Source organism: Callospermophilus lateralis, chromosome 13, assembly GCF_048772815.1.
Source record: "Callospermophilus lateralis isolate mCalLat2 chromosome 13, mCalLat2.hap1, whole genome shotgun sequence".
Classification (NCBI taxonomy): domain Eukaryota; kingdom Metazoa; phylum Chordata; class Mammalia; order Rodentia; family Sciuridae; genus Callospermophilus; species Callospermophilus lateralis.
Window position 1 is genome coordinate 75723773 of NC_135317.1, and position 14525 is coordinate 75738297.

The window sequence follows — 14525 nt, forward strand, 5'->3', positions numbered from 1 at the left end:
CTGCAGTTCACTGGAGCAGGGAATTTCAGGTCTCTACCTAGAATCCCCAGAGCAGGTTGGGCAAGTTAACCAAGTAGAGAGCTGCTGGGAAGATGGAGTTCCCACACCCAAGAGCCCCAGGGAGGTCCAGGAAGTGTACCTTGCCACTTCTAGGAGAAGTCGAATCTGACTTGCCTTCCCAGGAACACACAGAGGCCCAGGGGCAACACTGGAACCCAAGTCAAGTACTCCAGTGTGACCTGGAGCACAGCATACAACCCCTCCCAATCCACTTTCTCAGCCACAGCATGAGGGTGCACACATTCCTTGGGCTTATGGAAGACAGAACAGTAAATCCACAAAAGCCTGGGAGACTGGACAGCGTGTTTCAGACAGGCATTGAAGGTTTTGAAGCTCACACACATTTAGTTATTGGACCATAATCTTCACAGACTGCTGGGCTGGAATGCAGGTATGCCAGCTTTCCAAACAGGACCCAGTACCCTAGAATCAAATGTCCTGGGAAGCTGGAGAGGTCTGTGCTGCTCTGATCAGCTCTGAGATAGCAGTTGAATAAGAAATGGTTAAAACCAGGAAATTCCATGTTTCTATAGAATGTTGGAGGGACTTTCCCATGGCCACACCTGGTGGTTTCCTCTGCCAGCCACACCCCTACCACAGAGACACCAGCTCAGGAGCAAGAGCAAACTGCCTCCTGCTCAGATCAATCTACTTGATAACATGATTTACTTGATAACAAGGCAGCTGTGGGTTTTCATAGCAGAGCCAGGAGGAATGCTCCTGAGAGCCAAGTGCTCCACCCTGTATTCCTGCTGGACATATGGGAAAATTGAACTTCCTTGGCTCTGTGACTGGGGAAGAAGAGAATCAGGTGACATCCCAATCAAAGCATTTAGTTGCTGCTGAAAGACCCCCTAGAGCTCGTCTCCTCTGGCAAGGAGATTGTATTAAACTTGGTAGTCTGGTCCCTGATTACTTTCTCAAGCACAGCGCCCCCTGCCGGCCAACAGGGGACCTTTGGCTTTAGTGAGAAATCAAACTTGTTTTAGGCCACTGAAGATTGCGTTATAAGCTAAATGCTACATATTTTCCCCTGATGAATCAGCGCTCTTACTTTCCTCTCTCTAGCAAGCCCAGTCTCTTTCAGTGTCTCTAGCAGCTTCAATTGCAACCGTAAAGCACCATTGTAAAGCAGACACTATGTGCTCAGGATGCAAAGGGGAGAATTAGGTGTCCTCCGAGGGGTCTGGGAGTGCTTTATATGTGCTAACGTATATACTTCAGCAGATGGTGATTTGGTGGCCCTTAGAAGAGGGACAGCAGGGAGTCAAGAAGGACTGACCAGTCAAGAAGGTTTGCTTGACCCGACTTTGGAAAGAGGGGAGTTAAAGAAGGGAGAGTTGGAGGTAAGGAGTTTGAGGCAGAGAGGACTGTGCAGAGGTGCAGAATGATGGGCAGAGTGTGCCTGGTAACTTGTTCAGGCACTGTGAAAAGAAGGGGGGAGGTGGATCCGGGCTAGAGGCAAATCAAGCTTCATGGGGCATCCCTTTGGGGACACATGCTCTGTGTGGACAAGATGAAGAAATGAGCCCTGGCTGGGCAGCGTGGCTGCTATTTTGTCTGGGGAGGTGCTGGAACATGCAGGCCTCCTGGAGAGAAGACTGAGAAGTCTAAGAGGCCTCACTGCATTTTCCCAAGTAGCTCTGAGGAATCATAGAAATAGAAGTGGCAATTCAAAGGTAGCCCAAGGACCATAGATAGGAAGGGCTAGCAGGGTGGGGGTGGGTTTCTTGATGGCAGCTCTGGGGGCGGAAGGAATCTCATATGGACCATCTGCAAAGCAGTGGTGTGGAGGGAAGGGCGAGAGTTAGCCACATCAGCCCAGAGGCTGACATCTGGCTGTGCCTTCCCTTGCAAGAGACAATGACTTTGAGCAAGTCACTCAACCTTTTTCAAAGAGTTGGTGTGAAGCATAATGAGATGAAGTGCCTGGGACCTGACCTGGTAGGCTCTGAAAAGAAATTAACTTGTTTTGGGCTTGGTGGTGTGTGCCTGTAGGCCCAGCTACTTGGGAGGCCAAGCAGGGAGGATCACTGGAGCCCAGGAGTTCAGGGCTAGCCTGGGCAATACAGACAGACCCCATCCTTTAAAAAAAAAAATAGGATCTGGGGTCTTAGTGGTAGTGCCTGTGCTTAGTGTGCATGAGGCTAGGCCCTAAACACGAAAACCACCGAAATAAAGAAAAAAAGAGATTTTTTTTTTTTCCCTGTCCGTTCGTGGCCCACACCAGTTTTTCCCAGCAGACTTACCTGTGTAGTGCCTTAAAGGGAAGAACTAGGGCAGTATATGGAAGGGGAGCCCCACAGGGGCAGGTGTAACAAAGCCTCAGAGCCCTGCTCCCTGCCATCTCCAGGAGTCAGCTCTGGCCAGAAGCTTTGTTGCAGAAGGAGGGACAGACATTGAAGACAGACCTGGTGCCCCTAGGCTGTGGGGAAGGGGCTGTGGGAGAATTCTGGCCCCTGAGCCATCCTGCATCATCCTTCTTCCTCATTTTCTTGACTCTTCAAGCCTCCTCTGCACCATTCCCTGCCACATTCTCAGTCAAAGACCTTGCTTTCAACTTCCCTGAAATAAAAGCAGCAATAAAAACTTCCTCGCCCCACATCCACACTGCCTGTGTCTTTACCCACACCTGCCTTCCCTCCCAAGAGACAGGCCCAGCCACCCCTCCACCTAGTCCCTATAACCCACCCCTCTCTCCATCAAACTCCTTCTTCCTGTCCTGCTGTGTCCTGCTCATAAAGCAGAACTGCCTCAGCTCTGTCCATCTGGGGGACAAAAACCTGGTCCTCTCACCAATCTTGATGCTTCCCATTTGCTGAGCTGCTGAGATTTCCCAACTCCCTTCCCCTCTCATTGTTGCTCAATCCACACCACCTAGATTCATTTCTCCTCTACTAAAATACTCTTGTCCAGGTCACTGCCTTCTATGCCAGTCTCACTTTACCCCACTGGCACTCAAGTTGGTCCCTCTCTCCTGGTCTACACCGCCTTCTCTTGGTTTCTGCGATAAATGTTCTCCCAGCCACCTACTTCCCCATGCCTTGCTTCTTCTGTCTCTTTTGGTCCTTCTCTCCTGCTGGATTTCTAATTGTTGGGACCTTCTCATTTCAGATTCTTCCAGGGACTCTCAAGAGTTTGAATACATCTATAAGGTAGTAGCTCCTAAATTTGTTTTCAGGTAGGATCTCTCCCCCAAACTCCAGATCCCCATAGCCAAGAGTCTGAGAGTTCCACACCGATGTGTACAAGTCACCTCAGTCTTGCCAGCCCAGGCAGAATTCTTGGTTTCCTAACAACACTCCCTTCCTGCCACAATGGTCTTCTTGACCCACCCCAGCACTCGTGTTATCTTGTCATGTTGCTTCTTTTGCTTATCATGTATTAACACATTTTTCCTCTCTAGCTCCGGTCCTGTTTTTCCTAGGCAATACTGTATGGCGATGCTTGTAGAAGGGAGAGGCTTAAAGTTTGTCAGATGGCTAGTTATTGAGTCTTTGTCATATGTAGTCTGACAGGGTTAATTTCTGGGTAAAAGGAAACTTCCTATAACTAAATAAACATTTAGATTAGCTAGTCTCTCTTTTTTTTTTTTTTTTTTTGGTACTGGAGGTTGAACCCAGGGACACTTAACCAATGAGCCACATTCCCAGCCCTTTTTAATATTTTATTAGAGACAGTGTCTTACTGAGTTGTTTAGGGCCTCACTAAAATTTCTGAGGATGACTTTGAACTCCCAATCCTCCCTTAGCCTCCTGAGTCTCTGGGATTACAGGCATGTGCCACCATACATGGTTTAGATTGGATAATCTTTTGATACTGTTTCCTAAACTAATACCCACCTGGTCTCCTTTTCTGGTTTAAATCTAGGTGAAATGGGATTGTTTTTTAGATTGTTCAGTGCCCCTCCCCCACTTTCATCAAGCTTCTGTCAGAATATATAGAAGAGGATCCAAAGCTCAGCCTTTACCTTAGGACTCTCTAAAGTCTCTTTGGTCCTCCTAGCTACACAGGTGCTCCAGTCCCCCACCCCCACTCTACCTCCATCCACCTATGCTGGGAGGAGGGACTCATTCATATCACAAGGTGGTGAAGCAGCCTCAGCTTTGACCTTCCCAAGGCCAAGTGTCCAGCAAGAGAATCTCAAGATGTAGCTATTCCATTTAAGTGAGAGGTGGGAGAGGCATCAGGTTGGAAGGGCATGATAGAGCTGAATACAAGATGTATACAACTAGCAGATGGCAGTGATCAAATCCCTAGAAGACCATGAAGGTGCTGGGCAGGGTGGCTCACACCTGTAATCCCAGCAGCTGGGGAGGCTGAAGCCGGAGGATGGCAAGTTCAAAGCCAGCTTCAGTAGCTTAATGAGGCCCTAAGCAACTCAGTGAGACCCTGCCTCTAAATAAGAATTAAAAAGGGTGAGGATGTGGCTCAGTGGTAAAGCACCCTTGAGTTCAATCCCGCTATCACCGAAACAAAAACACCAAAGAATACCCTACCTGCAGACCCAGTTCCTCCTCTTGTAGGAAGTGAAGCCTCCAGGGAGCCAGTCTACAATCAGTTGCTTTGGGCCTTTGACAGCACACCCAGGCAGGAGTGCATGGTAGACTCAAACTATTCATCTCATGGCCAGGAAGCATTAAATTGTTACCTTTGAATAACTTTTCCCTTTGACTTTGTTAAATCCAAATCTATAGGAGAGAAAGCAGGCCTGGTATCCTCCACCCCTCCAGCAGTCAGATATGTTGGTTAGCCCTTCCCCCAGATGCAGGGATGGGCCAATGGCAAAAGGACTCAGGGCTCTGGTTGTGGCAGAAAAAGAACCTCTGGCTTCCCTTAGCTGACAAAATTTCCAATCAACGTCTTAGGCCTCGTTCCTCCAAGTGGGGGATTCTGACTAAAGATAGAAATGAGAATAGTCCTCACTGATAACAGGGAAGGTGGAGGAAGGAAATGGTTCTCATGGCAACAGACTGCCCAGTGGTTTACAAACCTCTTAAGTCGCACACTTGTGCTAAATGGAAATGCTGTGGGGAGAAAATCCACATTTCTAAATGTAACGCTGCTGTGTCTTGGTTGGGGAGAGAGAAGGTGACTGGATCTAAGGTCACCTCATCCCTCCGGTTGCCTGGCAGGCTGTTTGCATGAACAAATCACAATTCTTTCTGGGTCGCTGTATTCCTGATTCAGAAATTGCAGGGAGTGGGGAAGGGGATATGAACTGCAGCATCGAAACCTAAAAATGTATTTTATTTTGAAGTTGTGCTTTGGATTTTCCCCAATCCAACATCTGTTGAGTGACAGTCTTAGGTTCACACAAAGCATCTCCAAGCATACATACAATATTCCAGTTATCAACACTATTTTAAAGAATATACCATTTTACACAAACGTGACATACAAGTCAGACGCCACAACATTGCGATTCCCTGGAAGATCTAACTTCTCTTCTGAACGTGAAGTCCATGGACACCAGCCCTTCCAGTGGTCTGTTCCTCCTGGCGCTGGTGTCACTGCTCCTCACCTCCTTGGGGAGAAACCAGGGCGCCCTGAGGAGGTTGGCTGAGACCAGTGTTTCCAGTTTACAGGCTGCTGGCTGCAAACTCCTCTATTTTCCAAATTGGGATGCTGGTGGCCGCCCCCACCCCTTTCCTCAAAGACTGACCCTTCAAAGTCCACACCAGGAAAAGGATCCATGCCACAAGGGGCAGAGCGGGGCTCTTTGAAGCATCATGCTGGTTTCAGCAAGCGGATCTGAGGACAACTGGTCTCCCCAGGCCTTGGGTGACCAGCTCCTTTTGGCTTTTCGGTGTAAAATCACAGTGTGCAACCTCAATTCCAGTTGACTGCAGTAAGCTCTGCCGAGAAGGACTCTCCTCCTAATGGTTCCTAGTCCTCTCGACAGGACCATCTCGCAGGTGTCAGGAGCACCAGAGATGGGGAAGACAGCTCGGCTCCCAGAGTTGGGTTTAGTAGGTGACCACTCACACTGTTCAGTTCATGATGCAAATCAGCAGATGGACACTGACCAAGGGGATGGCAAACACAATTCATGTACAGGGTTGAAAGAGAAATAAGGCAAGAGCAACAGAACAGGCCCAAAATGCTGTCATTAAGAAAGCTTTGCTTTTACTTTCTTAGAAGGGAGGGTTTTGGAGAGAGGGGGAAAGAGCGAGTATGAGAACCAATTTTGTTCAGTTGGATTAAAAGGAATGTCAAGTGAAGGGTGGATCTTTATTTTCAGTAAGGAAATAGATCCTTAGGTGTGAAAGCCCCCTTGACTTAGAACCTGTGAAATTGAGGTCAAGACAAGAACAGGCTACTAAAGAGCAACAAAGACTGAAATCTAAAGGACTGTGGGTTGCTTCTTACAGGCTGACTCGCTTTCCTGAAGGGGTTCTAGAGTTCTCTGGGGTCCAGATTATCCTTCTCATTAGTGCCCCCCACCCTGCCCCCAGGCTCCCCTTTCCCTTCAGTAGGATGAGAAACACCTACCACTTTCCATAGATCCAACTACCAACTGCACATGTTGGTCCAAAAAGGATCTCTTTTAGGTCAAAGACAAGAACACTCTGATTTTACTACTGAATGGTAATCCACCATCTCTCCTGGACTACAGAAAATCATAAGGCTAACATAAAAATGGGGTTTTCAAGCTAGAAAACAAAGAGGAGGAATGAGTTTCAGCTTTAAATAGCTTCGACTTACAAGCCTGCGATATGGATGTCCCCAGTCCTGGTATTCCTGGGGCAGAGGAACCAAGACCATATGCACCAGGTTTAGAGCAAACAAGGGAATCAGTTTTGCATTTTGGAGGGGAACCAGGAAAAGGGCCAAAAGATGCAGCATCTGATTTTTAATTTTCTTTAGATTCTGGCCTTGGGAAGACTATAGAGCCTGTGAAGTCAAAAGTTCCCTTACTTATCCTGTTTAAATAAATGAAAACTGGTCCAGGGGTAGGGTCTCTCTTTAATCTAACTAGGGCTCTACATGCCCCTGTTGGTCCCTGGAGAGAGACCTTATAAAATAACCAAACCAAGGGGTAAATGTAAAATAAGTTTACTTTTGGGGAAAATTTCTGGATTGGCAAAATGGAACCTAATTTTTAAATAGAATAATGAATTTTATGCTTTAAGTGCCCGAAAAAAGTGGAAGAAGGACCCATTTCTTACCTTTTTCAAACCTGCCATAAACACAATAAAACTTTAAGACTCTTTACTCTAAAAGGAACCAGCTATAAAACTGTCTTATATAGGAAAATGTCTTAAATGGAAAATGGTCCATCAGAGACAATGACAGGAACCCCAAGAAAAGTCTATACATTCAGAAAAAAACCTTTTAAAAGCTCCTTAATAAGATTGGGATGTACTTCTACAGGATGGAGGAGAGCAAAAGCAAACACCAGTGACCAACTCACAGCAATAGAAAGAAGACAGAGAGAAAGTCCCCACCCCAACACAGATTACAGAAAAGTCCCATCCTGCTAAATTTGGAGAGATTTCAAATGCTAAGTTCTCTGGCCCAGACAGAACAAAGTTTGTAACGGAAACAGAGACCCCTGGTGGCTCTTATATGAACTGCCATATAATAACTTACAAAGAGACTGACCAGGAGGGAGAAGCAACACGTGCCAGAGACTAGAAAAACCTGTGTGTGTGTGTGTGTGTGTGTGTGTGTAAAATGAAGAATGCATTATATATGCTTCTTAATAATCAGTACCCAAAATAAGATGCCACTGAAAGCTGGAGGCCGGGGCCAAACACCTGGTCAAGGCATCCCCTGTGGTCCAAGGGGACTGAGATCGAGTTCATGTCCTCATGACTTGCCTTGCCAGACTTCACAGTGACCTGATAATGAAAAACTCTGTCTCCGGCTAACCTAAGAACGGTACATACTGCAGCTGGCTGGATTACGACGACTGGGGTAAGCAGAGGGCGATGGGAAGGGAAGGGAAAGGCGGTAACGAGGGCTTCATTCTCAAGGTTTTGGGAGATGGGGAGGCTAATTCCTGCAAGAACAACTTAGAATCTAATTTTTCAACTGAAGTCCCCAAGCTAGTTAAATAGGAAGATTTTAATAACAGTCAGTCCCTATAGTCCCCTTGTCTAGAACAATTAAATTATACCCCTCAGACAGTACAAGACTTGTCAGTGGACTGTGGGGAAGCTGATGAGTTGACACCAGGGCTAGTGGCATTTGTTTTGGGGAAGACGGTGGGCTTGGGCCGCGTGGCTGGTGGTTTGACTGGGGCAGCCATCTTGACAGACTTGACAGGCCGAAAGGCGCAGGCGATGTCCCCAGCAGTACTGGCGCTGCGCTGGAAGGCAGGCTCAGGGTCCTTGAGGAGCTGGGTGTGCAGGGGGCTGGAGGGCTCTGATGTGGGGGCCACCACTGGGGAGGTTTTGAGGGGCTCCAAGGTGTCCAGGACCACATCAGGGGTGTGCTTGACGTTGCTCTGCCTCTCCAGCTCCCGCAGCTCATTCAAGGCAGAGTTCATTGTTGCCTCAATATCCTGCAAACCAGGAAAAAGTAGGAGGTGAGACAAATAAAGGGACAAGTCCCCAAGGATCCTATTTCAACTGGATAGGCCAAGTCACGAAGAAACCAACTATAAAATGTCTAGATTATTTGACTTGGCCAAACTCCTTGAACGTATGAATGCTCAGAATGTAGGGAAAGGGAGACAGAGAGATTTTTACTGTCATGAATTTTTTTTTTCCTTGTAGAAAGAGTGGTGGAGCTGATTTTTAACTAGAGTTCTTGGCTTTTATGCATAAAATATATATAATCCTGGGGGTGGAAGAACTAAGAGTGGCCAGGAGTTGGGGTGTAAGCACACAGAGATTTATTATCCAATCCTCCCTACTTTTGTGTATGTTTGAAAGTGTATATAGTAAATAATTTTTAAAGAGGGGTAGAGATGAAGTATGATCTTTATTTTCTTGAACTTCAATGCCAAAGGTTAAGAGGATTAGTCCTTCTTCCTCCGGGGCAGGGTAGAGTCCCAAAGCCTAGATTAATCAGGACAATCCCCACCCTTCAATCATGGGTGTCCAAACTGAAACCATTTCCTTCTACCCACCACCATGAGAGGGGAACCAAAGAGTAGCCAGAAGGGGGAGCCAAAGCCCACATAGGTGAATCACCTGCAAATCAATGGAACACTCCAGATCTTAGGAAATAGCAGTCCTAGCCCAGGATTAAAGAACCAAAGAACCTTTTTATGTAAGCCAGCTGCCTCCCAGGAAGACCTCCTAACTCCCCACCACCCTCCCCACAAACTTGTGTCTGGCACCCAAACCACCACTAGGGCTCCTTCTTGGGATGAAACTCATATGAAAGATTGGATGCTCCAAGCAAAGTCCCCCATTAAAGTTTCTTTCTCCTATGGAGTGATCCATGTTTCCATGTTTTCTCTTGACTGTGATTCAGTTTCACTTATCCCTATGACACTCTCAAACTTTTTTTTTTTTTTTTTTTCCCAGTACTGGGGTCTGAACCCAGGACCTCACACATGCAAGGCAAGCGCTCCACCATTGAGCCACATCCTCAGCTCTCTCAAATCTTCTAAATGCTCTCACACCTCGGTCTCACTCTGCAACTAGAGTCTTTCCCACTGTGCAGCTTTTCTGACATTCCTATTAATGTATGGAAAAGGAAGGACTGGGGAGGATTCCCATGGGGCAAGGCAGCCTGCCTACAGGAGGCACACAGGCACAGAACAGAAGGCCAGCAAAGCAAGACATCTCAGGCCCAGAGCTCAACACTGGGCTAACCAGTACAGTTCCTTAAGCAGAGCACCAACAAAATCAATAGAGACCACAACCAGCCGCTATTGCCCCTGGAGGATGGGTGAGGAGCATCTCAACCCAGTTGAGACACAGAGGGCAACAATGAGCCCTTAGTTCCTACCTGGTCTAATGAAAATTATATAGTTGGGAGAGACGTCTGAAAGAACTGGCTGGAGTGGCCCGGGTAGTCGGATTTTTAGAGATGGGGTTGGATCTCTAATTTCATGGAAAACAGAGAGTCATCAGTGCGGTACAGACGTGAAGGAAGACCCTACAATCAGGGAGTTCAGGTCCCCCTGCATTTGGCGCCTGTGGCTGGAAACCTTTCTAGTACTTGAGCTTCCAGTGTCAGAATATTTCTGAGTATTTAAGACCAGAATCAGGTTGTGGACCGATCATCTACTGACTACATTTCAGATCAGTTTGAGGAAATGGAATAAGGGGAATGAGCAGAGATATACAAATAGAGCCAGAACTGTTTCTAAGCCTGAACTCTCAGGTAGCTTCATGAAAGTCTACCAGGGTCTTAAAACCCACAAATTGGGCCGAATGTTCTATCAAAATACTCTCACTCATTTTAAAATGAGTAGGCTTGCAAATAGGTTATGAACAAGAAACCAGATTTTTTTGCTCTTGTCTTCAAGTTCTTGCTAGGCAGAGAGGGACAGACAATGGCTGGGCAAATGGTCTTATCAGGTCCACATGTCCAAGAGTCCCTGAATAGAAGGCACAAAGCATCATTCTGTCTCAGGTCCTGTCATAACTAACATGAACTGCCCAAGTGGTAGTGACAGGTGTGGACTCATGCTAACCGCTTGTTCAGGAGCCAGCACTTACCTGTGCAATGACCTCAGGGTCCATGGGCCGATGGTTATTGAAGCTTTTTGACCTTCCTGCTGTGGCAGTCTTCCGGATCTGTGGACTGTCTAACCGATTTTTCAGGGATGAGTGGCGACTGATGGAATTGAGGCTCCCATGCCCACTGATGGAACACTTATCTGGCCCTTCCTTGGGGAGACTCTGGCTCATGATGGGCTGGGAGGACGGGCGGCAGCCAGCCCCCACCCCCGGGGAGGAGGAGTCAGTCAGGGAACTGCTCAGCCCATGGCTGTCACTCCGAAATGTTTTCCGGATGCTCCCAGATTCTGGACGCTTCCTTTGCCTTCAATCACAAACAGAAAGGGCAGGGTGATCAGGGAGCCCTGGCTCCAAGGAAGATAGGATGGGTGAGAGGGGCAGATGTTGGCACCAAGGGACTTCTGGAAGGAGAGGCACACAGAGCCCCCTTTCTCCTCAATTCCGCCTTCTTTGGCCTTCAAAGTGTCTGTCCCCTGCCACCCCCACCTGGGCAAAGGAAAAATGGATACTTACTTGGAGGTTTGGGCTTTGAGTTCTGAAAGGTGCTGTCAGAAAAAAACTTCTGATTAAGGGAATATTTTTGATGGGAGAAAGAATCATGGAAAGACCCACTCCATTACCTGCTTTGAACAGAAACCTAATGCCCCAGGTAGGAAATGTCTCACCATCACCAAGGAAGTGGGCAATAGATGGGAAGAGGACAGTTAACACTTCCAAATTTTAGCTTGTCTCTTCATCCAACTACAGCAAGACTGTAATCATTTTGGGCTGAGGCAAGAGGTTGATGGTGCTTATTCTGCAGACATGGGACAGATGTTTCAAGCGGCTTCAATGTTGCAGACTCAGGGCCCAGTGTGTGCATTTTTTTCGGGTGGAAAGATATCCACATGACTCCTATGTCACCCAGTGCTGGGCTGAACCCTCACTCTGGGCCAATCTGTTTCACACCACTAAAGCTCTTGAATGAAATGACTTGGCAGAATCTTCTATGGGTGTTGCCTGATACTAAATATTTTCATTTTGTCTTGGAATCGGATTTTAAAGGACCTAATCTAAGAAGCCATGAAGCTGCTGGTTCAGAGAGCAGCTGGGCAGCTCTGATTTTGAATCTATTAAGGGAGACTGGGGTGGAAGGAGGTGAGGCAAGACTCTGCAGAGAAGGGAGTCTATGAGGCAGGGCTGGTGCTCTAAGCCAGTCCTGGTTGTGTTCATTGCTGAGGTTTCCCTCATCTTTGTGGACCTGAAGCCTAGCCGGAGACCTGGTACATCGCAGCCGTTCTATGTAATATCTGCCTGCTCGGCATTTCTAACCTCATGAGTCAGCTGTTCTCAAGTGGAAAAAGGATATTCTCAGACTCTTAGAAAGCTCTTCTGAAATGAGCCCACCTCTGCAAAATTTTTTCTCTGACATCACTAACTCCAACTATAGAAATAATGGCTCTCTCCTTCCCCTGCTCCTCAGAGCATCCACAGCTCTGCTTTTTAGCTACAGCTCCATACAGTCTTTACCTTGCTAGACGGTGGCTCTGACACTGGGGGCCATGTCTTATTTGGCTCTGAATAGCCAGTACCTCTGCTCAGCACAATAGCGGATGCTTAATAAATGTGCGCAGTTAAATCAAAATGCCACACCCTAATAACTCCTTTCTGATTTTCTCTTTCCATTCAAGGATGGCTGACTCACAAGCTTAAATCTGCTGAACAGGCAGATTTACGGGAGTGACTGCAGCACACAGTGTCCCCAGTCAGGCCCTGGGGACATAAAGATGAGCAAGACAAGAGTTGTTGGTTCCAGAGAGCTCAGTGTGGAACCAGTTAAGCACTTTTCGGGTGCAGACCAAGGGCATCTAACTCAGCCCTGGGGAAATCAGGGGTGTCAGAAAGGCTTCCCCCATGAGGCAAATCTTTGGCATGAGTCTTGAAGGGAGAGGAGGAGCTGACCTGTGAGGTCAGCAGATGTGAAGGCGGAGGGGGAGAGAGAACCCAGGGCACTCAAGGAATGGAAGGAGCTTGGAAGGATTGATGGGGCGAGGAGGCACAGACTAATTCCTGGGGGCCAGCCATGCTGGGGGCTGTCCTTCAGACACCAACTGACTGGCTGGTGTCTGGGTAGGCCTGGGAAGGCCATGGTGACAGAGGCTTGTTCTCTAAGAACTTCATCATGAGATTCTGATACTACTAAGTAAGGAGTTCAAGGGAACCACTTTGACTTTCTACCAGATGTTCCTCTTAGACTGTTTCTGTCATCCCTCTCTATAATTCTTTTGTACAAGTGACATCAAATATAATGTGATGTCTTAAAAATATGTACCTAGGTCTGTGAATGTAGTCAGTGGTAAAGCACTTGACCAGAATGTGAGAGGTCCTCGGTTTAATCCCTGGTACTGCGCCCCCCCCCAATTTTTTTTTAAAGTACCTAACTAAATATCTGACTACCTCCACCAACCCTGCCTTGGTTTCTGGCTTAATAATAAGCTTACAACCTTATGAGTATAGGCTTATAATTAACATAGACTTGTAAATAAGGAGAAAAATGTGATTAGCTCACAGTTATTTTTTACTAGTTGCCCTCCCAGAATGGCAGTATGCTGGAGGGAAGTATAAAATCCTCAATTTTTTACTGGCCTGAATTAAATTATAAGTACACAGAGTAAGTGAGCTGAATAAACTACTTTATGAACTTGAGGGTAAAAGAGATGGAAAAGAGCCACGTGTCCCAACCACTCCCCCTGCTACCGTCTGGTTGGAAGAAAGCCAAGAGATCTGGTAACCTGGTGTAGTTTAAAAACAACAAGCATCTTTTATTCTCCTTCCAGTCTCAGTGTCCAGAGGCTACGTTAACAGGTTTTCAAAGTGCAAATCATTTCATTCCTCCAAAGCCAGAGGGGAATAAAAACTGTACATCATCTCCAATCCATATTCATCAGGAGCGCCCTGGGGCTTGTCATCCTGCTGGCTCTGGGCCAAGTTTCAGGGTCTGGCGGAAAGAGGTCTGTAGGCTTTGGGACTTGTTGTCTGGCCCCTTGAGATGAGATTAGTTCTCCAATAACATGAATGCCTCCTGGGGAGGCAGCAGCACGCAGGCCAGGCGGGGGCGTGGAATCCCTCTAGACAGCCAGCTTGGGAGTGGGTGGAGTTAAAACCCCAGGATGTTGCTAATGGCACAATGAAAGCTGGGGGTCAGAGGTAAGAGCCTGCTGGACAGAGGTGGGCATCTGCAAGGGGATTGCTAGGGATGCTAATACACAGGGCTGAAGCAACAGGGGGTGGAAAAAAAAGGAATATTATTTCTCTTGGTGTGAAAGGGCAGAAGAAAAGGGCACTAGGGGTCACACAATGAATAAAGAGCTCAGAACAAAGCTTTCCTGGGGGCACAGTGCTACTCTCTCCTCCAAAGGAGTGAATGCAGGACAGGGGGAGAAACAAGACACGTGAAATCTAAAGTCCACCTGGCATAACATCAGCCTGGCAGAAGACACACAAGACTTTGAATCTTCAGACAAACAAGGGTGAAGAAAGACATCGCACACTATTATTTGAGTAAGAATTGGAAAAGAGAAGGCACCTCTAAGAAATAGTAGAAAATGAAGTTGCATATAGTGACCAAAGTTTTGGCCAAAGTTTTAGCCATATACCAGGAAGGTCTGGGTGGACAGACACTGAGGGAACACATAGTAGAACACCCTTCCACAGCATGAGGGCAGCTAGCTGGAGACCTGGCCTGTCCCCAGGCCTGTGCAAGTCTCCACAGGCCTGTCGCCTTGCAGCAGCAATGAACACATGCAAAGCATTAGGCCGGGGAGCTGGGAGCCCTGC

General features: G+C 47.3%; 1 protein-coding gene across 2 annotated transcripts in view; it reads right to left on the reverse strand.

Annotated features, from left to right (window-relative positions):
* Positions 1-5294: 5294 nt before the first annotated feature.
* Srgap2 (SLIT-ROBO Rho GTPase activating protein 2) overlaps positions 5295-14525 on the reverse strand; it is a 245235-nt gene continuing 236004 nt past the window's right edge. For both annotated transcript variants that reach the window (XM_076832371.1, XM_076832370.1), the window contains exons 22-23: positions 10689-11013; positions 5295-8572 (exon numbers count right to left, since the gene is read on the reverse strand). In XM_076832371.1, the coding sequence (XP_076688486.1) occupies positions 8189-8572; positions 10689-11013 (709 nt within the window). In that variant the 3' untranslated portion in view covers positions 5295-8188. The remainder of the gene's footprint in view (positions 8573-10688; positions 11014-14525) is intronic.